The sequence below is a fragment of the Salvelinus namaycush genome, chromosome 23, assembly GCF_016432855.1.
Source record: "Salvelinus namaycush isolate Seneca chromosome 23, SaNama_1.0, whole genome shotgun sequence".
In the NCBI taxonomy this organism is placed as follows: domain Eukaryota; kingdom Metazoa; phylum Chordata; class Actinopteri; order Salmoniformes; family Salmonidae; genus Salvelinus; species Salvelinus namaycush.
This window is the reverse complement of record NC_052329.1, coordinates 3,665,529-3,692,668: the sequence shown is the minus strand read 5'-3', so window position 1 is coordinate 3,692,668 and position 27,140 is coordinate 3,665,529. Positions and strand designations below refer to the sequence as shown.

The 27,140-nt window shown below is 43.2% G+C and overlaps 1 protein-coding gene across 1 annotated transcript; it reads left to right on the top strand.

Moving 5' to 3' along the window:
* Window positions 1-7,586: 7,586 nt before the first annotated feature.
* LOC120018829 (extracellular calcium-sensing receptor-like) lies at window positions 7,587-17,586 on the top strand. Its single transcript, XM_038962044.1, has 11 exons — window positions 7,587-7,816; window positions 7,924-8,215; window positions 8,385-8,627; window positions 8,790-8,885; window positions 9,054-9,369; window positions 9,452-9,624; window positions 9,780-10,010; window positions 10,216-10,339; window positions 10,434-10,627; window positions 10,745-11,023; window positions 17,158-17,586. The coding sequence occupies exons 1-11, from the start codon at window positions 7,587-7,589 to the stop codon at window positions 17,584-17,586; spliced, it is 2,607 nt and encodes an 868-aa protein (XP_038817972.1).
* Window positions 17,587-27,140: the final 9,554 nt, after the last annotated feature.

Genomic DNA, 27,140 nt, shown 5'->3' with positions numbered 1-27,140 from the left:
CAGAAGGCAATCCCACTGTCCACCTGGCGCTGCCAAGAGTACCGGAAATGAGGGACACGTCATACAAAGAGCTTGTATTCAAATTCAGATCAAGATAAACACGAAATTTCTTCTCTCACAGCCTCTTGACATCCAGAGGAAGGTCTATGAAGTGCACGTAGACTCTTATGTATCATGCCCATGTATAGGCAGGAAGTTGAACAGAGCATCGATTTCAGACATTCCACTTCCTGGTCAGGAAATGTGCTGCATAATGAGTTCTGTTTCACTCAGAGAAATAATTCAAACGGTTTTAAAAACTAGAGAGTGTTTTCTATCCAATAGTAATAATAATATGCATATTGTACGAGCAAGAATTGAGTACGAGGCCGTTTGAAATGGGCATCTTTTATCTGGCTACTCAATACTGCCCCTTGCAGCCATAAGAAGTTAACCTCTAACACCTCCCAAACCCGGATCCGGGAGCACCCCCATCAGTACAAAAGCTACTAGCATAGCCTAGCATAGCGTCACAAGTAAATACTAGCATCTAAATATCATTAAATCACAAGTCCAAGACACCAGATGAAAGATACACATCTTGTGAATCCAGATATCATTTCTGATTTTTAAAATGTTTTACAGGGAAGACACAATATGTAAATCTATTAGCTAACCACGTTAGCAAAAGACACCACTTTTTTTACTCCACCATTTTTTTACTCCATCAGTAGCTATCACAAATTCAACCAAATAAAGATATAAATAGCCACTAACCAAGAAACAACTTCATCAGATGACAGTCTGATAACATATTTATTGTATAGCATATGTTTTGTTAGAAAAATGTGCATATTTCAGGTATAAATCATAGTTTACCATTGCAGCCACCATCACAACTCTCACCAAAGCGACTAGAATAACTACAGAGAGCAACGTGTATTACCTAATTACTCATCATAAAACATTTCTTAAAAATACACAGCGTACAGCAATTGAAAGACACAGATCTTGTGAATCCAGACAATATTTCAGATTTTCTAAGTGTTTTACAGCGAAAACACAATATAGCGTTATATTAGCATACCACAATAGCAAACATCACAACCGCATTGATTCAAGCCAAACAAAGCGATTACGTATAAACCACCAAAAGATATTAATTTTTTCACTAACCTTCTCAGAATTCTTCAGATGACAGTCCTATAACATCATATTACACAATGCATATAGAGTTTGTTCGAAAATGTGCATATTTAGCGCCACAAATCGTGGTTATACAATGAGAAAAGTAGCAAAGCTGCCCAGAAAATGTCAGGAGAAATCTTTGAAGAGGCACCTATTCTAATCAGTAACTATTCCAAAACTTGACTAAAAAATACAGGTTGGACAGCAATTGAAAGACAAATTAGTTCTTAATGCAATCGCTGGGTTACATTTTTAAAATTAACGTTACTTCAAGCATACAGCGTGCGCTAAAGCGAGACCGCACCATAATTCATGGCGGAATTATTATCTGACATTTGTCAACATAAATACGAATTAACAGCATAAAGACTGCTTACTATTAGTTGAGCTTCCATCAGAATCTTGGGCAAGGTGTCCTTTCTCCAGAACAATCGTCTTTGGGTTGAAAGATGTCCTCTTGTCCGGTCGAAATAGTCGCTAATGTTAGCCGCCAACTGGAGAGGTGTCCAACTCGTGAAAGCGCATGACAAAGAAATCCCAGAAAATCGCAATAAACTGCTATAAACTGCTAAGTCGGTTTAAATTAACTACCTTATGATGTCTTTAACAACTATAACGAATAAAAACATGACCGGAGATATAGAACTGCTAAAACGAAAGCTTTGCAGGAGGCCATTGCGATGTCCCTGCTGCGCCAGGCGCCCCGTTGAAAAGGACGGTACTTCCGTTCCACGGTCTTATATAGGGCCCCAGATTGCGCAATCCACTCCATTCAAATTCTCCCCGCTTACTGACATCTAGAGGAAGGCGTATGCAGTGCATGTAGCCCGATGGCTTACATGGGGACTTATAAACTGACCTCAGAACAGGGACCTCGATTTCTGAAATCTCACTCCCTGACAGGAAATGTGCTGCAGAATGAGTTCTGTTTCACTCAGAGAAATAATTCAAACGGTTTTAGAAACTAAAGAGTGTTTTCTATCCAATAGTAATAATAATATGCATATTGTACGAGCAAGAATTGAGTACGAGGCAGTTTAATTTGGGAACAAATTTTTACAAAGTCGAAATGGCGCCCCCCTAGTGTCAAGAGGTTAACCTCTTGAGCCTATGGGGGGTGCTATTTCGACTTTGGAAAAATGAGTTCCCAATTTAACTGCCTCGTACTCAATTCTTGCTCGTACAATATGCATATTATTATTACTATTGGATAGAAAACACTCTCTAGTTTCTAAAACCGTTTGAATTATGTCTCTGAGTGAAACAGGACTCATTCTGCAGCACATTTCCTGTCAGGGAGTGAGATTTCTGAAATCGAGGTCCCTGTTCTGGGGTCAGTTTATAAGTCCCTATGTACGCTGTGGGGCTACAAACACTGCATACGCCTTCCTCTAGATGTCAGTAAGTGGTGAGAATTTGAATGGAGTGGATTGCGCAATCTGGGACCTTATATAAGACCGTGGAGCGGAAGTACCGTCCTTTTCAACGGTGCGCCTGGCGCAGTAGGGACATCAGAGTGGCCTCCTGCCAAGCTTTCGTTTTGCCAGTTCTATATCTCCGGTCATGTTTTTATTCGTTATAGTTGTTAAAGACATCATAAGGTAGTTAATTTAAACCGACTTATAGCAATTTATATCAGTTTATTGCGATTTTCTGGCATTTCTTTGTGACGCGCTTTCAAGAGTTGGACACCTTTCCGGCACATGCCGAACGTTAGCGGCTATTTCGACAGGACAAGAGGACATCTTTCAACCAAAAGACGATTGTTCAGGACAAAGGACACCTTTCCCAAGATTCTGATGGGAGTTCATCAAAAAGTAAGAACTATTTATGCTGATAAATCGTTGTTCTGTTGAAAAATGTTAAATGCATAAGCCGCCATTAATTTCAGTGTAGCCTTGCTTTAGCGCACGCTGTATTGCGCAATAACGTTAATTTTAAAAATGTAACAAAGCGATTGCATTAAGAACTAATTTGTCTTTCATTTGCTGTCCACCCTGTATTTTTTAGTCAAGTTTATGATTATTTATTGATTAGAATAGGTGCCTCTCCAAGATGGCGCCCGACATTTTCTGGGCAGCTTGGCAACTTTTCTCATTGTATAACCACGATTTGTGCCGTTAAATAGCACATTTTCGAACAAACTCTATATGCATTGTGTAATATGATGTTACAGGACTGTCATCTGAAGAATTCTGAGAAGGTTAGTGAAAAAATTAATATCTTTTGGTGGTGAATACGTTATCGCTATGTTTGGCTGGAATCAATGCTGTTGTGTGGTTTGCTATTGTGGTAAGCTAATATAACGCTATATTGTGTTTTCGCTGTAAAACACTTAGAAAATCTGAAATATTGTCTGGATTCACAAGATCTGTGTCTTTCAATTGCTGTACGCTGTGTATTTTTAAGAAATGTTTTATGATGAGTAATTAGGTAATACACGTTGCTCTCTGTAGTTATTCTAGTCGCTTTGGGGAGAGTTGTGATGGTGGCTGAAATGGTAAACTATGATTTATACCTGAAATATGCACATTTTTCTAACAAAACATATGCTATACAATAAATATGTTATCAGACTGTCATCTGATGAAGTTGTTTCTTGGTTAGTGGCTATTTATATCTTTATTTGGTCGAATTTGTGATAGCTACTGATGCAGTAAAAAAATGGTGGAGTAAGAAAAGTGGTGTCTTTTGCTAACGTGGTTAGCTAATAGATTTACATATTGTGTCTTCCCTGTAAAACATTTTAAAAATCAGAAATGATGGCTGGATTCACAAGAAGTGTATCTTTCATCTGGTGTCTTGGACTTGTGATTTAATGATATTTAGATGCTAGTATTTACTTGTGACGCTATGCTAGGCTATGCTAGTCAGCTTTTTTACTGGTGGGGGTGCTCCCGGATCCGGGTTTGGGAGGAACTAGAAGTTAACTTCTTGAGCCTATGGGGGCGCCATTTCGACTTTGTTAAAATGAGTTCCCAAATTAAACTGCCTCGTACTCAATTCTTGCTCGTACAATATGCATATTATTATTACTATTGGATAGAAAACACTCTCTAGTTTCTAAAACCGTTTGAATTATTTCTCTGAGTGAAACAGAACTCATTCTGCAGCACATTTCCTGTCAGGGAGTGAGATTTCAGAAATCGAGGTCCCTGTTCTGAGGCCAGTTTATAAGTCCCCATGTAAGCCATCGGGCTACATGCACTGCATACGTCTTCCTCTAGATGTCAGTAAGCGGGGAGAATTTGAATGGAGTGGATTGCGCAATCTGGGGCCCTTTATAAGACCGTGGAACGGAAGTACCGTCCTTTTCAACGGTGCGCCTGACGCATGAAGACATCACAATGGCGTCCTGCAAACGCTTTCGTTTTAGTAGTTCTATATCTCCGGTCATGTTTTTATTCGTTATAGGTGTTAAATTGTTTAACTTGGGTCAAATATTCAGGGTAGCCTTCCACAAGCTTCCCACAATCAGTTGGCTGAATTTTGGCCCATTCCTCCTGACAGAGCTGGTGTAATTGAGTCAGTTTTGCAGTCCTCCTTGCTCGCACACGCTTTTTCAGTTTCTATAGGATTGAGGTCAGGGCTTTGAGATGGCAACTCCAATACCTTGACTTTGTTGTCCTTAAGCCATTTTGCCACAACTTTGGAAGTATGCTTGGTGTCATTGTCCATTTGGAAGACCCATTTGTGACCAAGCTTTAACTTCCTGACTGATGTCTTGAGATGTTGCTTCAATATATCCAGGTAATTTCCCTTCCTCATGAAGCCATCTATTAGGTGAAGTGCACCAGGCCCTCCTGCAGCAAAGCACCCCCACAACATGATGCTGCCACCCCCGTGCTTCACGGCTGGGATGGTGTTCTTCGGCTTGCAAGCGTCCCCCTTTTTCCTCCAAACATAACGATGGTCATTATGGCCAAACAGTTCTATTTTTGTTTTGACATTTCTCAAAAAAGTATGATCTTTATGGCGGTTTTGGAGCAGTGGCTTCTTCCTTGCTGAGCAGCCTTTCAGGTTATGTCCATATAAGACTCGTTTTACTGTGGATATAGATACTTTTTTACCTGTTTCCTCCAAGCATCTTCACAAGGTCCTTTGCATTTGCTCTGGGATTGATTTGCACTTTTCTCACCAAAGTACGTTCATCTCTAGGAGACAGAACGCGTCTCCTTCCTGAGCGGTATGACGGCTGCGTGGTCCCATGGTGTTTATACTTGCGTACTATTGTTTGTACAGATGAATGTGGTACCTTCAGGCATTTGGAAATTGCTCCCAAGGATGAACCAGACTTGTGGAGGTCTACAATTTTTTTTGAACATGCTTAATATGTAGCACTGAGAATTTAGAACATGCTTAATAAATAGCACTGAGAATTTAGAACATGCTTAATAAATAGCACTGAGAATTTAGAACATGCTTAATAAATAGCACTGAGAATTTAGAACATGCTTAATAAATAGCACTGAGAATTTAGAACATGCTTAATAAATAGCACTGAGAATTTAGAACATGCTTAATAAATAGCACTGAGAATTTAGAACATGCTTAATAAATAGCACTGAGAATTTAGAACATGCTTAATAAATAGCACTGAGAATTTAGAACATGCTTAATAAATAGCACTGAGAATTTAGAACATGCTTAATAAATAGCACTGAGAATTTAGAACATGCTTAATATGTAGCACTGAGAATTTAGAACATGCTTAATATGTAGCACTGAGAATTTAGAACATGCTTAATATATAGCACTGAGAGTTTAGAACATGCTTAATAAATAGCACTGAGAATTTAGAACATGCTTCATATGTAGCACTGAGGATTTAGAACATGCTTTATAGATAATGATAATTAATGATAATTTAGAACATGCTTTATAGATAATGATAATTAATGATAATTTAAAACATGCGTAAGGGTAGCACACATGAGATGTCACACTTCAATGATTGAACACATTACTTGTGAATAGGATGGCACAGGAAATGTATTTCAAAACATGTGAACACAGCAAATGTGAGAGGAAAAAGGAAGCTCTTTGTCACTAGGACACACACACACAAACACACATACACATTCTGTACACACACTAATACCGACGTCGTCAGCACAATTAAAGTGATTAACATCATTGTCACAGCCACTCTTTAATTACATGCAATTATATCCCACAACAACCTGCTGTCAATGGTACAGCTCAGAGAACACAAGGTATAGAGGAAGAAAATCTCTCTCTAGTTTTTCTTTCTTTCTTCTCTCTTTCTTCCCTCCCTCCCTCCCTCCCTCCCTCCCTCCCTCCCTCCCTCCCTCCCTCCCTCATCTCTCTCTCTCTCCATCTCTCTTTCTTCTCTCCCTCCCTCCATCTCTCTTTCTTCTCTCCCTCCCTCCCTCCCTCCCTCCCTCCCTCCCTCCCTCCCTCCCTCCCTCCCTCCCTCCCTCCCTCCCTCCCTCCCTCCCTCCCTCCCTCCCTCATCTCTCTCTGTCTCTCTGTCTGTCTGTCTTTCTTTCTTTCTTTCTTTCTTTCTTTCTTTCTTTCTTTCTTTCTTTCTTTCTTTCTTTCTTTCTTTCTTTCTTTCTTTCTCTCTCTCTCTCTCTCTCTCTCTCTCTCTCTCTCTCTCTCTCTCTCTCTCTCTCTCTCTCTCTCTCTCTCTCTCTTTCTCTGTCTCTCTCTTTCTCTGTCTCTCTCTCTCTCTCTCTCTCTCTCTCTCTCTCTCTCTCTCTTTCTCTGTCTCTCTCTCTCTCTCTCTCTCTCACTCTCTACCCATCTCGACAATCCATTTAGCCACAATTATTAAAATAATTTATAGTACAGTATGATGTAATATCTGTCTGAATGGATCCATCAGATGTTGTTGAAGAACAGATACTGTATCTCCTGTACTACACATTACCTTCAATAACATCAACCTCACAGGCTTCCTCCAATTACCCCCAATTACCTGCTCCCCAAGTTATCCTCCAATAACAAGTCCCCAATTAACCCCCTCCTGCCCCTCCCTCCCTACAAGCACCCCCTGGTGGCCGTATGCTTGTTTTTTAGCCGGGGGCTCATTTCTCCCTATATCAGCAGCTCCCCTTCTCTCCTCTTCCTCTCCCTCTTTCACTCTCACACTGCAGGAGATGCCAGACTGACAGACACTCATCCTCTCTCTCTCTGTCTGTCTGTCTGCCTCACCAGGATAAAGTTTGCTGTTGCCAGGTAGGGCAGAGGTAGAACAAGGTTTTGTGTGTCTACCACTGTTTTTTCATGTCTGGTTACAGGTGTCTGTGTTGTATGGTGTGTCTCTTCATTGAAAGCCCTTTTTGATCATGTCTTTCTGTCTACAGAGTGTTCTGTCTGCAAGGTCTTGGTTTGGTCTCTCTCCAACAGGTGACGGAACTCTCCCAGTCTTCGGCCTTGTCTCTCTCCAGGTGATGAGCCTCTGGGGCTGGCTGTGGCTGCTCTACTGTCTCCATGTCCCTGGGTGTGTCCGGGGTCTGTATGGAGGTGGAGAGGGGGCTTGTCGGCTGATAGCTAAGCCAGTATCCGGCACTGTTTATCAGGCAGGAGATGTGGTCATTGGGGGCCTGTTCCCCATCCATGTGGAAGCCCCTCTGCCAGAGCAGGAGTTCAGGAGCATTAAGGGACATTCTACCTGTACAATGTACGCAGCTTGTGTGATAAAATATTTTTGTCATCGTGTTTTCACTGGTGTGCAGTGTACTCAGTTACCACCTATCTCTCCATTTCTTCCTTTCTTCTGTCTGTCAGTTTCTACCAGCGTGCCTACCGTTGGCTCCAGACTATGATCTTTGCTGTGGAGGAGATTAACCGTGACCCAGCCCTCCTGCCTAACCTCACCCTGGGGTTCCTGGCTGCTGACACATGCCTGTCAGAGGGCACCACCCTGGGGGCAGCCCTAGCCATGGTGACTGGCCAGGAGGCCTCCGTGGTGGGCACAGACTGTGGCACAACCCCTGAGGTTCCCATCATCATCGGGGATGCCCGCTCCTCAGCTTCCATCGTGGTGGCACAGACCCTCGGGCCATTTGATTTACCCATGGTGAGGCAAGGGTTGGAAAACAGACTGGGTTAGGATGAGATGATGACTCTCTTACACATTACATTTCAATATTTATCTAGACACGCTCTCTCTAACATGTACTTACCATCTCTATCTCTTTTTAAAATTCTAATTCTCTCTTACTCTCTCTCTCTCTGTTCTCTCCCAGGTGAGTTACTTTGCCTCCTGTGCGTGTTTGAGTGACACCTGGAGGTACCCCTCATTCTTCCGTACGGTACCCAGCGATGCCTTCCAGGCTCGGGGCATGGCCAAGCTGCTGCGTCAGCTGAGATGGGTGTGGGTGGGACTGGTGTCAGGGGATGATGACTATGGCAAGTTTGGGGTTCAGCTGCTTCTCCAAGAGCTCCAGGGATCTGGGGTGTGTGTCGCTTACTCTGAGGTCATCCCCAAGGTACGACCTCACTTTGATCATCTGACAATATACTCTCTCTTTTGCTCTGTTTTTCTCTCTCTGTTTTTACTCTGACTCCCCTCTCTTCTAATCTAACAGAAACTCTCTCTCTGATTTTTTCTGACACTCTTCCCTCTCTCTCACTGATGGTCATCACCATAGGTAGCGTCTCAGAGACGTATCAGGTACATCGTGGACACCATCAAAGGATCTACTGCCAGAGTGGTGGTGACATTTGCTATCACAAAGGATGCACATGTGAGCAGTTACCGGTCAGAGTATTGTTAATGATTTGTAACTCAGCTGTAGCAGTGTCCTTGTGTCTTACCATGTCTTGATGCCCTTTATAGACACAATCATTTCCTAATTGATAATGATGCATTTCAGCTTGATTATCTTGATCTTTTTAACGATTTCATTCTCCAGGCCCTGATGGAAGAGGTTGTCCGCCAGAACATTACAGATAAGCAGTGGATTGCCTCAGAGGCCTGGGTCACTGACTCTACTCTCTCCTCCCCTGAAAACCTGCCCTCTCTTGCCGGGACCATTGGATTTGCACTGAAGAAAGCTGACATTCCCGGCCTGGGGACTTTCCTAACACGCCTCCATCCAGACGGGGACTACCAGAAGTCCGACCCCTTCGTGTGGGAATTGTGGGAAGAGATGTTTGTGTGTTCTCTGGGGGTTGACCTCAGCATGACGCTGTCGTCCAGGCGACAGTGTACTGGGTCAGAGGTCATAGGTGAGGGAGAGTTTACACCTAAATCTCTGTTTTTTGTCCAGATTCCCAATGTTATCTCAGTAAAATGAAGTGTCAATCCTAGGTGAGGGGGAGAGCCAGTATGCTGACGTGTCTCAGCTGAGAGCCAGCTATAATGTGTACAAGGCTGTGTACGCCATCGCCTACGCCATACAGGATATGGTGGCCTGTCGACCAGGGGACAGAATGTTTAATGGTGGACAGTGCCCTGATATCAGGAAGCTTCAGCCCAGCCAGGTGAGAATAACATGTTGATCTGTTTTCAAGTTAACAACACTAATGTTTCCAGTCAGGATACAGTGAAGACACTTTGTAAGGTTTGAATACTAAAGAACAAAAGCCACAACTGGTTCTAACTCTTAATCCTGTTCCAATGCCCTTTTCTCTTTGAGATTGTTCATTATCTGAGGGGAGTGAACTTCAGTACTCCTGTGGGGGAATCTTTCCACTTCGACATGAATGGTGATCCGCCTGCCTCTTATGACATCATCAACTGGCATGTGACCCCCGGGGGGAAGGCAGAGTTTGTCCAGGTAGGACATTTTCTGTCCTCTGAGGGATCGGACGACCAGTTCCACATCGACATGGATAAAGTGGTGTGGGGTGGGGGCAGCGGAGATGAGGTGAGAATTGTTCAGTTTAGTTTCACTGAGGCAGAAAGGAGTGTGTGTGTGTGTGTGTGTGTGTGTGTGTGTGTGTGTGTGTGTGTGTGTGTGTGTGTGTGTGTGTGTGTGTGTGTGTAATGATGATGTTAATAGCAATGATGATAATGATGATGATGATGATGATGATGATGATGATGACATCGTCCTCTCCCCTCTCTGGTAGGTCCCTGTGTCTGTATGCAGTGCTGACTGTCCCCCTGGTACCAGGCATGCGGTACAGAAGGGGAGGCCTGAGTGCTGCTTTGACTGTCTGTCCTGCGCTGAGGGAGAGATCAGCAACACAACAGGTAGTCTATCTAGGGTTCTGATTACAATTCATATTTTTCCTCAATCCTGATTGGTCCTGATTTGGACTCCTCATTCTTCTTCCTTATCTATCAGGGTCAGTTGAGTGTATTAGGTGTCCAGAGCGGTTCTGGTCCAACCCTGATCGTACGGCCTGCATCCCCCAGCTAGTGGACTTCCTCTCCTACAGCGACACCATGGGCGTAATACTGTCTGTCATCTCAGTTTCTGGGGCAACACTCACAGCCGGTGCCCTGGCCACCTTCCTCTACCACCGACACACGGCCCTGGTGAGTTGAATCATATGATCATATATAGAGGTTCTGGACAGAGATGAGATTGTGTCATTTAAGGATGGGATTTTTGACATCATTCAGTCTAATTGATCTTTCTCTGTCTCGTTCCAGGTGAAAGCCAATAACTCTGAGCTCAGCTTCCTGCTCTTGCTGTCTCTCAAGCTCTGCTTCCTGTGCGCTCTGGTTTTCATTGGCCAGCCGAAGCCATGGACGTGCATGCTGAGACACACCCTGTTTGGTATAAGCTTTGTGTTCTGCATCTCCTGTCTGCTCAGCAGGACTGTGGTGGTGCTGGTGGCCTTCAGGGCCACTCTGCCTGGAGAGAACCTGATGAGATACTTCAGCCCCACCCAGCAGAGGATGGGTATCTCACTCTGCACACTCATCCAGGTGAACATCTAGTTTTACTATATTCTATGGGAATTGAAATGCCCAGTGCAGTCAAAAACTCGATTTTCCTTTGTTTTATATATATTTCCACACTATGAGTTTGGAATAATACTGTGAAATTGTGTGAATGATGATAATGCCCTTTTAGTATAAGCAATGGTGGAAAAAGTACTCACTAGTCATACTTGAGTAAAAGTAAATATACCTTAATAGAAAATGTCTCAAGTAAAAGCGAAAGTCACCCACTAAAATACCACTTGAGTGAAAGTCTAAAAGTATTTTACACTCCAACACTCAGACATCATTTACAATCTAAGCATTTGTGTTTAGTGAGTCCACCAGATCAGAGGCAGCAGGGATGACCATGGATGTTCTCTTGATAAGTGTGTCCATTTGACCATTTTCCTGTCAAAATGTAATGAGTAATTTTGGGTGTTAGGGAAAATGTATGGAGTAAAAAGTACATTTATAAATAGTAAAGTAAAGTACACTCCAAAAAACGACTTGAGTAGTACTTTAAAGTATTTTAACATTAAGTACTTTACACCACTGAGTGTAAGTGATGTTTGAAAAGAAGGCTGAAATTCCAGTCTGTTTTGGTAGGGTGGAGTTTTGACCTGCTGGTGACATCACCAGATGGTAAATGAGTTCATCCTTGAAAGGGAAAGGGGATACCTAGTCAGTTATACAACAGAATGCCTTCAACTGAAATATGTCTTCCGCGTTTAACCCAACCACTCTGAATCAGAGAGGTGCGGGGGGCTGTCTTAATCGACATCTACGTCTTCGGTGCCCGAGGAACTGACAGTGTTTTACTACTTCGCAGATATGAAACACACAGACAATCATATCAGTCACAAATGTCAAATTCCCAGTTTATACTTCAAAACCATCTTAGGTTCTATTTTACAAAAAAATGTATTACATAATGTAAGGCATTGTGGGCAGAATAGACGGATGCAGTTCATTGCTTGATTCATTTAATTCAACAATAGATTTCTTTGTAGTCCAAAAATATTACTATCAGGTTGTAAATCGCAGCTGGCCTGGTACATTGTTTGCTGCCTCCAGCCGCTACTCAACTACAATACATTTTGAGAGCACCATACAGCGATGCTGCCTTCAACGCACCGGTGATCCATGCTGTGTAAAAAAAGGAAAAACATGTTTTAAATGTAAATGTTACAACAAACCTATAGCTATGTTTTTGTTATTTCGAGTGATTAAATACTTGTTGATTATGCACATATACATATTATGCACATCTGCAAGCATAGCTGTGAAGGCTGGACAAAAATTATTGTAACGGTAGTCCTCCTCCTCTTCAACCGAAAAGGAGGAGTAGTGAGGGAACCAAGGCGCAGCGGGTTGTGAACACATAATTTATTTAAAGACAAGACGAAAAAACACGAACTCCACTATAACTAACAAAACAACAAACGGAGTAGACAGACCTGGACGATGAACTTACAATAAAACACGAAGAACGCACGAACAGGGAAAAATAGACTACACAAAAATGACGATGTACAAACATACCGAACAGTCCCGTATGGTGCGACAAACACTGACACAGGAGACAACCACCCACAACGAACACTGTGAAACAACCTACCTAAATATGACTCTCAATTAGAGGAACGCCAAACACCTGCCTCTAATTAAGAGCCATACCAGGCAGCCCTAAACCAACATAGAAACAGACAACATAGAATGCCCACCCAAACTCACGTCCTGACCAACTAACACATACAACAAACTAACAGAAATAGGTCAGGAACGTGACAATTATTGATATATTCTTTTGTTTTAACATGTTAAAATAAGATATACAGCATCCTATGTAGACTGAACAAAAATATAAACGCAACATGCAACAATTGTAAAGATTGTACTGAGTTACAGTTAATATAAGGAATTCAGTCAATTTAAATAAATTCATTAGACCCTAATCTATGGATTTCACCTGACTGGCAATGCATCTTTTGGCCATTAAAAAAGGTAGAGGAGTGGATCAGAAAACCAGTCAGTATCTGGTGGGACCAATATTTGCCTCATGCAGCGCGACACATCTCCTTTGCATAGAGTTGATCAGGCTGTTGATTGTATGCTGTGGAATGTTGTCCCACTCCTCTTCAATGGCTGTGGGAAGTTGCTGGATATTGGCGAGAACTGGAACTCGCTGCCATAAATGTCGATCCAGAGCATCCCAAACATGCTCAACGTATGCAAGCCATGGAATAACTGGGACATTTTCAGCTTCCAGGAATTGTGTACATTCCATGTGACATGGGGCCGTAGATTATCATACTGAAACATGATGTAATGGTGGCGGATGAATGGCACGACAATGGGCCTCAGCATCTCATCACACAAATTGCCATTGATAAAATGCAATTGTGTTCATTGTCCGAAGCTTATGCCTGCCCATACCATAACCCCACCGCCACCATGGGGCACTCTGTTCACAATGTTGACATCAGCAAACCCCTCTCCCACACGACGCCATCTGCCAGGTACAGCTGAAACCGGGATTCATCCGTGAAGATCACACTTCTCCAGCATGCCAGTGGCGATCGAAGGTGAGCATTTGCCCACTGAAGTTGGTTACGATGCAGAGCTGCAGTTGGTCAAGACCTGGGTGAGGACGACGAGCACGCGGATGAGCTTCCTTGAGACAGTTTCTGACAGTTTGTGCAAAAATTATTCAGATGTGCAAACCAACAGTTTCATCAGCTGTCTGGTTGGCTGGTCTCAGATGTCCCGCAGGTGAAAATCCGGATGTGGAGTTCCTGGGCTGGCGTGGTTACACGTGGTCTGCGGTTGTGAGGTCAGTTGGAAGTACTGCCAAATTCTCTAAAACAATGTTGGAGGCGGCTTTTGGTAGAGAAATTAACATTGAATTCTCTGGCAAAGCTCTGGTGTCTATTAATTGTCCAAACGCATGTCTGCTTTCCCACTCTATATAGCTATAGAATTTTCACAAATGCCTTACTTTACATCTTTCCCAAACATTCTATGAATTTATGAAAACATGAAAATGACCATATCTAAGTGCTTACATGTCAGAAAATGTATAAAAAAAGGTGCCATATTCTTCCTGGGGTGTATATGAACAGATTTTAATAACATTTAATGTTGCTAAAACGTTGTCAGTTCCAATTTAAACTGACACTCAAATAAGTACCCCCGGCCATACCAAGGATCATTTAGCTATTTTAGGACTTTGAACTTTAGGTATGAAAAAGAAAACAGATTCATAAAAAAGGAAGTTTGTTTTAAAGTGTCTGTCCTATATCTGAGAGATATAAAAAACATCAGGAAATTATTCATATTTGTTTTTACCCATATAAAACATTTTTGGGGCACTAAACTATATATATACTTCCATTCGTTTTTTAGACTCATACCGGGTTACCTTCAGACGAGTCTTTTCAGGCTTGTAGGAGTCCTAGAGCAAAACGACCAACATGTACTGTACGTGTTTGGTCATATAAGTGTGTAGCCCACACTGTTCGGACGCTACATACAGACAGAAGTTGGCAACTACAGACAGAAGTTGGCAGATCGGTGGTACAGGCTTCAGACGAGTCCCGTGATGCTACAGACATTTTCGGCATTATCAGGGTGTCTCACCACTGTAGCTCCGCCACAAAAAAAAAAATTCAACGGATTCACTGGACCTTTAGTTATTTCCTTCAGTTGCTAGGTTTCCATCCAATTGGCGACAGATTTTCATGCGAATATTCAAAGATCTCCATAAAGATAATATGCCCATTTTCCCACCAGTGGCGTTTCCACCAAACAGACTTGTCAAGGATAAAAATTTGTGGGTGATGACGTAGTGCACACAACATGTACATTGTGTTTAAATTTCATGTACCGAATAAAATTTGAATGTTCAATGTGTTTCTATGATTTTTCAACTCTACTGGTAGTTTTGTCCCAAACTGTTGAGTTAAATAGCAGTGTGCATCACTCTGGTGTTGGTACGTGAACCCTAGCTAACGGCTCCCAGATACAGTGCCGGTAGGCTGTGTGGGGAGGGTGATGAGACATGATGAGATTATTATGGAAAATAATATTGTTATTTGTTAACTTCTCTAGGGTAGGGGGTAGCATTCGGAATTTTGGATGAAATGCATGTCCAAATTAAACTGCCTGCATCTCGGGCCCAGAATATATGATATGCATATAACTGGTAGATTTGGATAGAAAACACTCCAAAGTTTCCAAAACTGTTAACATAGTGTCTGTGAGTATAACAGAACTGATTTGGCAGGCAAAAATCTGAGAAAAATCCATTCAGGAGGTAGTTTTTTTTTGGGTTGTGTAGTTTTCTATTCAATGCCAATACAGTATCAATTGACTTAGGACTCAAAATGCAGTTTCTATGCCTTCCACTAGATGTCAACAGTCTTCAGAAAATGTTTCAGGCTTGTATTCTGAAAAATTAAGAAGTAAGAGCAGTCTGAATGAGTGGACCCTGCCATGTCACAGAGCTTTTTCCTGCGCAAGACCGAGAGAGTTTCTTGTTTACATTTTATATTGACGACGTTATTGTCCGGTTGAAATATTATTGATTATTTAGGCTAAAAACAACCTGAGGTTTGAATATAAACATCGTTTGACATGTTTCTATGAATTTTACAGATACAATTTGGATTTTTTAGTCCTCCTGTTTTTACTGCGTTTTAGCCTGTGGATTACTGAAGAAAACGCGCGAACAAAACGGAGGTTTTTGGGTATAAAGATACTTTATCGAACAAAAATAACATTTATTGAGTAAATTAATGTCTGCTGATTGCAACCATATGTAGATCATCAAAGGTAAGGGATTAATTTTATCTCTATTTCTAAATTGTGTAACTGTTCTAGCTGGCTGGCTACTGTTTGTAATGATTTGTTTAGTGGGCTATGTTCTCATAATGTCACGATCGTCTTGCTGTGAGAGATTGGACCAAGGCGCAGCGTGTGCAAAATACATCTTCTTTATTTTAAGAAGAGAGAAAACAAACAAGAAACGAACAACTATACACGAACTAACAAAATAACAAAACTGACGACCGTGAAGCTATAAATACAGATAGTGCTGACACAAACACTACACATAGACAATTACCCACAAATGCATGATGCCCATGGTTGCCTTAAATATGGCTCCCAATCAGAGACAAATGAAAGACATCTGTCTCTGATTGAGAACCACTCAGGCAACCATAGACATACCTAGACACATTCACTCAACCATAGACATACCTAGAAACATTAACTCAACCATAGACATACCTAGAAACATTCACTCAACACAAACTCATACACTACACCCAACACCCCCTTTACCATATAACCACCCAAAACGACAAAACACAAACATTCCCCATGTCACACCCTGACCTAACTAAAATAATAAAGAAAACAAAGAATACTAAGGCCAGGGCGTGACACATAATCGTAATGTATGCTTTCGCCGTAAAGCATTTAAAAAATCTGACACCGTGGTTGGATTCACAAGCAGTTCATCTTTAAACCTATGTAAAATATGTTTTGTTTTCTGAATTTTTATAATGAGTATTTCTGTATATGAATTTGGCGCCCACCAGTTTCACTGGCTGTTGAAGAGGTGGGACACTACCGTCTCACGTGCCCAAGAGAGGTTAAACGGCAGTCAAGTATCGATCATCATGTCCCCAGAATAAGACCCTCAACATTTATTGGAAAGGAGCATCAAGCTCATACCGTGCACTTTCACCACCCTGTGAAGTTCATCAGAACTACTTTCGTCTGTAGTCTGATAAGCTGCATGGAGGACCACACACCATGTCATCAAGTGACTCCAAGTTCACTTTGATAATGACAGTTATTGGATCAGTTTTTGCGCATCAAGGTGTTTCCTCCAACATTTATTTCTCAACACAAAAATATCCAACCATGTCGAATGAACAAATGATCTGTCGGGATTTAAACATTGTACTGAAACTTCCTGTTTCCATCACAGCTGTCGTTATTTTTTTATACACAGTATAACTTTACTATCATAAACACTGTGGATGGAAACGTGGTAACTGACCATATCATTTGTTATTATGGTAACTGTGCTTGCGTTTTCCTTCCACCTCCGTTCCCTTCCACAGGTGCTGATCTGTGTGCTGTGGCTGGCCTTAGCTCCACCCCGACCTGCTGAGAGGGGGGACAGAGAGGGTCGGGGGCCGAGGGTCGTCCTGGAGTGTGAGGTGGGCTCTGTGGTTGGCTTCTCTCTGGTGCTTGGCTACATCGGCCTGCTGGCCTCCCTCTGTCTCCTCTTAGCCTTCCTGGCCAGGAAACTCCCAGACAACTTCAACGAGGCCAAGCTCATCACCTTCAGCATGCTGATCTTCTGTGCCGTGTGGATCTCCTTCATCCCTGCCTACGTCAGCTCTCCTGGGAAGTACACAGTAGCTGTAGAGATCTTTGCCATCCTGGCCTCCAGCTTTGGGCTGCTGTTCTGTCTGTTTGCTCCAAAGTGTTTCATCATCCTTCTGAGACCAGAGAGAAACACCAAGAAACACATGATGTCCAAATAGAAACCACCAAGAAACACATGATGTCCAATTAGAAACCACCAAGAAACACATGATATCCAATTAGAAACCACCAACAAACACATGATGTCCAATTAGAAACCACCAAGAAACACATGATGACCAATTAGAAACCAACAAGAAACACATGATGTCCAATTAGAAACCACCAAGAAACACATGATGTCCAATTAGAAACCACCAAGAAACACATGATGTCCAATTAGGAACCACCAAGAAACACATGATGTCCAATTAGAAACCACCAAGAAACACATCCTGTCCAATTAGAAACCACCAAGAAACACATGATGTCCAAATAGAAACCACCAAGAAACACATGATGTCCAAATAGAAACCACCAACAAACACATGATGTCCAATTAGAAACCACCAAGAAACACATGATGTCCAATTAGAAACCACCAAGAAACACATGATGTCCAATTAGAAACCACCAAGAAACACATGATGTCCAATTAGAAACCACCAAGAAACACATGATGTCCAATTAGAAACCACCAAGAAACACATGATGTCCAATTAGAAACCACCAAGAAACACATGATGTCCAATTAGAAACCATTGAGAAACACATGATGTCCAATTAGAAACCACCAAGAAACACATGATGACCAATTAGAAACCAACAAGAAACACATGATGTCCAATTAGAAACCACCAAGAAATAGATCTCTATTGACCACAGGAGACTGCTGTTGTCCCTCCTCAGTCAGTTATCACCACAGGAGAGTGCTGTTGTCCCTCCTCAGAGTCATTTATCTACCACAGGAGAGTGCTGTTGTCCCTCCTCAGAGTCATTTATCTACCACAGGAGACTAGTGTTGTCCCACCTCAGAGTCAGGTATCTACCACAGCAGACTAGTGTTGTCCCACCTCAGAGTCAGTTATCACCACAGGAGAGTGCTGTTGTCCCTCCTCAGAGTCATTTATCTACCACAGGAGAGTGCTGTTGTCCCTCCTCAGAGTCATTTATCTACCACAGGAGACTAGTGTTGTCCCACCTCAGAGTCAGGTATCTACCACAGGAGACTAGTGTTGTCCCACCTCAGAGTCAGTTATCACCACAGGAGAGTGCTGTTGTCCCTCCTCAGAGTCATTTATCTACCACAGGAGAGTGCTGTGTCCCTCCTCAGAGTCATTTATCTACCACAGGAGACTAGTGTTGTCCCACCTCAGAGTCAGTTATTGTAATGAAACATCCTTCATCTTTACATTGATCCTCACTCCGCTTGTCCTCTTACACATCTCTCAGATCTTTGTAGTGTTTGACAGCTATCCTAATATAAGGTGCTCTTTTACTGCAGGTCCACAAACTTTCATTCTCCTCCTCTTTCACTGTTCTGTCAGAAATCAACTTCTGGTTGCCTCCTAGACCCTGGCTGTACAGCCTGTAGCCCTCCAGGATAACACAGCCCAGAGTGATGGGAGGGGCCAGGGTTAATGAGAGGGGCCAGGGTTAATGAGAGGGGCCAGAGTTATGAGAGAGACCAGAGTGATGAGAGAGACCAGAGTTATGAGAGAGACCAGAGTGATGAGAGAGACCAGAGTGATGAGAGAGACCAGAGTGATGAGAGGGGCCAGAGTGATGAGAGGGACCAGAGTGATGAGAGGGGTCAGAGTGATGAGAGGGACCAGAGTGATGAGAGGGGCCAAAGTGATGAGAGAGACCAGGGTGATGAGAGAAACCACAGTGATGAGAGGGACCAGAGTGATGAGAGGTGCCAGAGTGATGAGAGAGACCAGAGTGATGAGAGAGACCAGAGTGAGTGAGGCCAGAGTGATGAGAGAGACCAGAGTGATGAGAGAGACCAGAGTGATGAGTGAGGCCAGTATGATGAGAGGTGCCAGAGTGATGAGAGAGACCAGAGTGATGAGTGAGGCCAGAGTGATGAGAGGTGCCAGAGTGATGAGAGAGACCAGAGTGATGAAAGAGGCCAGAGTGATGAAAGAGGCCAGAGTGATGAGAGAGACCAGAGTGATGAGAGAGACCAGAGTGATGAGAGGGACCAGAGTGATGAGAGAGGCCAAAGTGATGAGAGGGACCAGAGTTAATGAGAGAGACCAGAGTGATGAGTGAGACCAGAGTGATGAGAGAGCCCAGAGTGACGAGAGGGACCAGAGTGATGAGAGGGACCAGAGTGATGAGAGAGACCAGAGTGATGAGAGGGACCAGAGTGACGAGAGGGACCAGAGTGATGAGAGGGACCAGAGTGATGAGAGAGACCAGAGTGATGAGAGAGACCAGAGTGATGAGAGGGACCAGAGTGATGAGAGGGACCAGAGTGATGAGAGGGACCAGAGTGATGAGAGAGACCAGAGTGATGAGTGAGGCCAGAGTGATGAGAGTGACCAGAGTGATGAGAGAGACCAGAGTGATGAGTGAGGCCAGTGTGATGAGAGAGGCCAGAGTGATGATAGGGACCAGAGTGATGAGAGAGACCAGAGTGATGAGTGAGACCAGAGTGATGAGAGAGACCAGAGTGATGAGAGAGACCAGAGTGATGAGAGGGACAGGAGTGATGAGAGAGACCAGAGTGATGAGAGAGACCAGAGTGACGAGAGGGACCAGAGTGATGAGAGAGACCAGAGTGATGAGAGAGACCAGAGTGATGAGAGAGACCAGAGTGATGAGAGAGACCAGAGTGATGAGAGGGACCAGAGTGATGAGAGGGACCAGAGTGATGAGAGGGACCAGAGTGATGAGAGGGACCAGAGTGATGAGAGAGACCAGAGTGATGAGTGAGGCCAGAGTGATGAGAGAGACCAGAGTGATGAGTGAGGCCAGTGTGATGAGAGGTGCCAGAGTGATGAGAGAGACCAGAGTGATGAGTGAGGCCAGAGTGATGAGAGGTGCCAGAGTGATGAGAGAGACCAGAGTGATGAAAGAGGCCAGAGTTATGAGAGAGACCAGAGTGATGAGAGAGACCAGAGTGATGAGAGGGACCAGAGTGATTAGAGAGGCCAGAGTGATGAGAGGGACCAGAGTGGTGAGAGGGACCAGAGTGATGAGAGAGACCAGAGTGATGAGAGAGACCAGAGTGATGAGAGAGACCAGAGTGATGAGAGGGACCAGAGTGATGAGAGGGACCAGAGTGATGAGAGGGACCAGAGTGACGAGAGGGACCAGAGTGACGAGAGAGACCAGAGTGATGAGAGGGACCAGAGTGATAAGCGGTACCAGACTGATGAGAAGGACCAGAGTGATGAGAGAGACCAGAGTGATGAGAGGGGCCAGAGTGATGAGAGAGACCAGAGTGATGAGCGGTACCAGAGTGATGAGAAGGACCAGAGTGATGAGAGGGACCAGTGTCAGTGCTCTCTGCTGTGGCTGTCATTCGATCATTACACTTTCCTCTTCTGGAGCTCCCTCTAGCTATGGAAGGATATGGGGCCTTGCAGAGAGAGGGGGGGGGGGGCACCAGTTATGGAAGGATATGGGGCCTCGCAGAGAGAGGGGGGTCCTCCAGTTATGGAAGGATATGGGGCCCCGCAGAGAGAGGGGGGTGCTCCAGTTATGGAAGGATATGGGGCCCCGCAGAGGGGGGGGGCTCCAGTTATGGAAGGATATGGGGCCCTGCAGAGAGAGGGGGGGCCTCCAGTTATGGAAGGATATGGGGCCCCGCAGAGAGGGGGAGTGACTTATTTTATTGAAGGAAATGGGGCCTGCCATGCCAAATAATGTCCCCCAGCCAAAAAGTGTTCCCCCTCCCCATGTCACCAATGGGATTCGATCAACTGTTAGCGTCCGTTGGTATATCAAAGGTGTGATGACCTCATGATTAACATTTTGGAGGTCATTTTTACAGCCGGAATTGCATTCTTTTCACCCCCACTATGCTAACAAAGCTGATTTCCATGACAATTTGGCTATATAAACGAGTTTTGTTTTGCTAATAAAATGAAAACATTACTTTAAACTACTTTTGTGTGCCTTGTTAACATGAGAACAACATGGAGTCCACGTCTTAAACGATGCTATGTTTCAGAAATAGCAAAGAAAACATCTGCTTGACACATTAAAGTTACTTACCTTACAGATCGTCTGTTAATTTACACTCCATTCATTTGATTAATTTGATTCATACACTGGCTGGTCTGGCTGTCATGTTTATATTTTAATTTAAACTGAAATAATATAATTTCAGTAGTCCTCTATTATGATTCATTTTTTATATTTTGCATAGCTAATTAGTACACCCTTGTGGTTGAATATGTATCTATTGTAGGTCCTAGGATACAACAATGAACAATGTGGATCTAATAAATAGCCTCAAATGATACCTTAGAACTTACAATAATGAACACCTTGTGAAACAGCTGTGAAAACCAATCTGCCAATATTTAAGATTTCAAAACATAAACTTTTGTCACGTTGGTATAAGGATAGGGAGACAGGTGTAGTAATGGGTAATAGGGGTTTTATTGACCCAAATTACAGCGTGCCATGTAAAGGCACGGGGACGAAGACCAAACAAACACAGATACAAAACACAGGGTTGAAACCCAAACAAAAGAGCGAGGAGTACATCGAATAAATACCCAGGACGAGACCCGTAATACATACACGGGACGAAGATATAAAAGAATGTGATTGATAAACAAAAGGTTGTTTCACTTGCCCAGCTGTCCACCTCCTTGACAATTCCCCAACAGAAGAAGCGTAGATTGATTTTGGTAAATATGCGCTTCACTCCGAAATGGCCAGCATGCATCTAGATCAGCACGGCCTCCTTCTCCTCCTTAGTAAAAATCACCCTCCTGTGTGGCTGGCCATCCTTAACCCGTAGGTACATGTGATTGCTGAATGAGTTGTTGAACTACTCAGGTCTAAATAAATTTGCACTTCTGTCTTTCTCTCTCTTTTTCTCTCTGCCCATTTATCTCTCTCTGTCTTCCACTCTCTTCACACCTCTCTCGCTCTCACTCTCACTTTCATCCTTTCTTTCCCACTCTCGCTGTGTCTGTCTAGCAAAGACACCTAGTTAGGAGCATATGGAATTACCATTATTGCTTACACCTATCCATTTGATTGATCAGGTTTAACTTATAGCTAGAAACGTCAATTTGACACATATACAGTTGAAGTCGGAAGTTTACATACACTTAGGTCGGAGTCATTAAAACTCGTTTTTCAACCACTCCACAAATGTCTTGTTAACAAACTATAGTTTTGGCAAGTCGGTTAGGACATCTATTTTGTGCATGACACAAGTCATTTTTCCAACAATTGTTCACAGACAGATTATTTCACTTATAATTCACTGTATCACAATTCCAGTGGGTCAGAAGTTTACATACCCTAAATTGACTGTGCCTTTAAACAGCTTGGAAAATTCCAGAAAATGATGTCATGGCTTTAGAAGCTTCTGATAGGCTAATTGACATTATTTGAGTCAATTGGAGGTGTACCTGTGGATGTATTTCAAGGCCTACCTTCAAACTCAGTGCCTCTTTGTTTGACATCATGGGAAAATCAAAAGAAATTAGCCAAGACCTCAGAAAAAAATTGTAGACCTCCACAAGTCTGGTTCATCCTTGGGAGCAATTTCCAAATGCCTGAAGGTACCACGTTCATCTGTACAAACAATTGTACGCAAGTATAAACACCATGAGACCACGCAGCCGTCATACCGCTCAGGAAGGAGACGTGTTCTGTCTCCTAGAGATTAACATACTTTGGTGCAAAAAGTGCTAATCAATCCCAGAACAACAGCAAATGACCTTGTGAATATCCTGGAGGAAACAGGTACAAAAGTATTTATATCCACAGTAAAACAAGTTCTATATCGACATAACCTGAAAGGCAACTTAGCAAGGAAGAAGCCACTGCTCCAAAACCGCCATAAAAAATCCAGAATACGGTTTGCAACTGCACATGGGGACAAAGATCGTATTTTTTGTAGAAAAGTCCTCTGGTCTGATGAAACAAAAATAGAACTGTTTGACCATAATGACCAATGACCAATGCAAGCCGAAGAACACCATCCCAGCCGTGAAGCACGGGGGTGGCAGCATCATGTTGTGGGGGTGCTTGCTGCAGAAGGGGCTGGTGCACGTCACAATATAGATGACATCATGAGGCAGGAAAATTATGTGGATATATTGAAGCAACATCTCACGACATCAGTCTGGAAGTTAAAGCTTGGTCGCAAATGGGTCTTCCAAATGGACAATGACCCCAAGCATACTTCCAAAGTTGTGGCAAAATGGCTTAAGGACAACAAAGTCAAGGTATTGGAGTGGCCATCACAAAACCCTGACCTCAATCCTATAGAAAATTTGTGAGCAGAACTGAAAAAGTGTGTGCGAACAAGAAGGCTCTGTTACACCAGCTCCGTCAGGAGGAATGGGCAAAAACTCACCCAACGTATTGTGGGGAGCTTTGGGAAAGGTACCCTGAATATTTGACCCAAGTTAAACAATTTAAAGGCAATGCTACCAAATGCTAATTGAGTGTATGTAAACTTCTGACCCACTGGGAATGTGATGAAAGAAATAAAATCTTAAATAAATCATTCTCTCTACTATTATTCTGACATTTCACATTCTTAAAATAAAGTGGTGATCCTAACTGACCTAAAACAGGGAGTTTTTACTAGGATTAAAAGTCAGGAATTGTGAAAAAACTGAGTTTAAATGTATTTGGCTAAGGTGTATGTAAACTTTCGACTTCAACTGTATATTTACCACCAGGGAACAGTAATATCTATCTCTCCAGGAGGGTGCAGTGATGTCCCAGTGTGACCTGGCCTTACAGTAACATCTATCTCTCCAGCAAGGGGCAGTGATGTCCCAGTGTGACCTGGCCTTACAGTAGCATCTATCTCTCCAGCAAGGGGCAGTGATGTCTCAGTGTGACCTGGCCTTACAGTAGCATCTATCTCTCCAGCAGGGGGCAGTGATGTCTCAGTGTGACCTGGCCTTACAGTAGCATCTATCTCTCCAGCAGGGGGCAGTGATGTCTCAGTGTGACCTGGCCTTACAGTAACATCTATCTCTCCAGCAGGGGGCAGTGATTTCCCAGTGTGACCTGGCCTTACAGTAGCATCTATCTCTCCAGCAGGGGGCAGTGATTTCCCAGTGTGACCTGGCCTTACAGTAGCATCTATCTCTCCAGCAGGGGGCAGTGATGTCTCAGTGTGACCTGGCCTTACAGTAGCATCTATCTCTCCAGCAGGGGGCAGTGATTTCCCAGTGTGACCTGGCCTTACAGTAGCATCTATCTCTCCAGCAGGGGGCAGTGATTTCCCAGTGTGACCTGGCTTTACAGTAATACATCAACACATACAGTACTATACCATACTGGAACTATAAACCCTTCCAGGTTCCTAACCTGAACTAGAAGGTATGATCAGTGCAGCACCCTAACTTAATAGGACACAAACATTGAAAATTAATTGTCTAAACCATGAGAAAATACCAACCATTATTGGCATCTAATTATAAAAATAAATACAAATAAAAACACTATAATTTTATCTATAAGGAGTCACATAAGACGTTGTCAAGGATTGGCTTTGTTCCAAGATGTTAAATTGTGTAAAGCCAACAGTAGCAAATGTAGTCACAGGCAAATATAATAAATGCAATTAGCGGTGCGAATCAGCTGTGACTGTAGTGTCCATATAGAGGGGGTATGTACCGTAGTGTCCTTGTAGAGGTGGTCTGTAGTGTAATATCCTTGTAGAGGTATGTACAGTAGTGTCCATACAGAGGAGATCTGTACTGTAGTGTCCTTATGGAGGAGGTCTGTAATGTAGTGTCCCTATAGAGGAGGTCTGTACTGTAGTGTCCTTATATAGCAGGTCTGTAATGTAGTGTCCTTGTAGAGGAGGTCTGTGCTGTAGTGTCCCTATAGAGGAGGTCTATACTGTAGTGTCCTTGTAGAGGAGGTCTGTACTGTAGTGTCCTTGTAGAGGAGGTCTATACTGTAGTGTCCTTGTAGAGGAGGTCTGTACTGTAGTGTCCTTGTAGAGGAGGTCTGTACTGTAGTGTCCTTGTAGATGAGGTCTGTACTGTAGTGTCCTTGTAGATGAGGTCTGTACTGTAGTGTCCTTGTAGAGCAGGTCTGTGCTGTAGTGTCCTTGTAGAGGAGGCCTATACTGTAGTGTCCTTGTAGAGGAGGTCTGTACTGTAGTGTCCCTATAGAGGAGGTCTGTACTGTAGTGTCCCTATAGAGGAGGTCTGTACTGTAGTGTCCCTATAGAGGAGGTCTATGCTGTAGTGTCCTTGTAGAGGAGGTCTGTAATGTAGTGTCCTTGTAGAGGAGGTCTGTGCTGTAGTGTCCTTGTAGAGGAGGTCTATACTGTATTGTCCTTGTAGAGGAGGCCTGTGCTGTAACCAAACCTTAGTTACGTTGTTAGCCGTTAGTTTGGTAGTTAGCCCTTAGTTTGGTTGTTAGCCCTTAGTTTGGTTGTTAGCCCTTAGTTGGTTGTTAGCCCTTAGTTTGGTAGTTAGCCCGTAGTTTGGTAGTTAGCCCGTAGTTTGGTAGTTAGCCCTTAGTTTGGTTGTTAGCCCTTAGTTTGGTTGTTAGCCCTTAGTTTGGTAGTTAGCCCTTAGTTTGGTAGTTAGCCCTTAGTTTGGTAGTTAGCCCTTAGTTTGGTAGTTAGCCCTTAGTTTGGTTCTTAGCCCTTAGTTTGGTAGTTAGCCCTTAGTTTGGTTGTTAGCCCTTAGTTTGGTTGTTAGTCGTTAGTTTGGTTGTTAGCCCTTAGTTTGGTAGTTAGCCCGTAGTTTGGTTGTTAGACCTTAGTTTGGTTGTTAGCCCTTAGTTTAGTAGTTAGCCATTAGTTTGGTAGTTAGCCCTTAGTTTGGTAGTTAGCCCTTAGTTTGGTTGTTAGCTCTTAGTTTGGTTGTTAGCCCTTAGTTTGGTTGTTAGCCCTTAGTTTGGTAGTTAGCCCGTAGTTTGGTTGTTAGCCCTTAGTTTGGTAGTTAGCCCTTAGTTTGGTAGTTAGTCCTTAGTTTGGTTGTTAGCCCTTAGTTTGGTTGTTAGCTCTTAGTTTGGTAGTTAGCCCGTAGTTTGGTTGTTAGCCCTTAGTTTGGTTGTTAGCCCTTAGTTTGGTAGTTAGTCCTTAGTTTGGTTGTTAGCCCTTAGTTTGGTTGTTAGCTCTTAGTTTGGTTGTTAGCCCTTAGTTTGGTTGTTTCCAGAGGAGAGGGAGAAATAGTGAGAGAGCTGGTTTAATTCAGACGAGGAGAGGGGAAGGGAAGATCATCTACCCTAGAGCTGGTTTGATTCAGATGAGGAGAGTGGAAGGGAACATCATCTCAAACCTCTAGTGTGCTGCCAGATGTTTCATACACTGTGAAACAGTAAACTACCCGGGGGGAGTACCAGCCAGGCCTATAATACATTAAACATTCTGAGGGGTCTACCAGCCAGGCCTGTAATACAGTAAACATTCTGAGGGGTCTACCAGCCAGGCCTATAATACAGTAAACATTCTGAGGGGTCTACCAGCCAGGCCTGTAATACAGTAAACATTCTGAGGGGCGTACCAGCCAGGCCTGTAATACAGTAAACATTCTGAGGGGCGTAC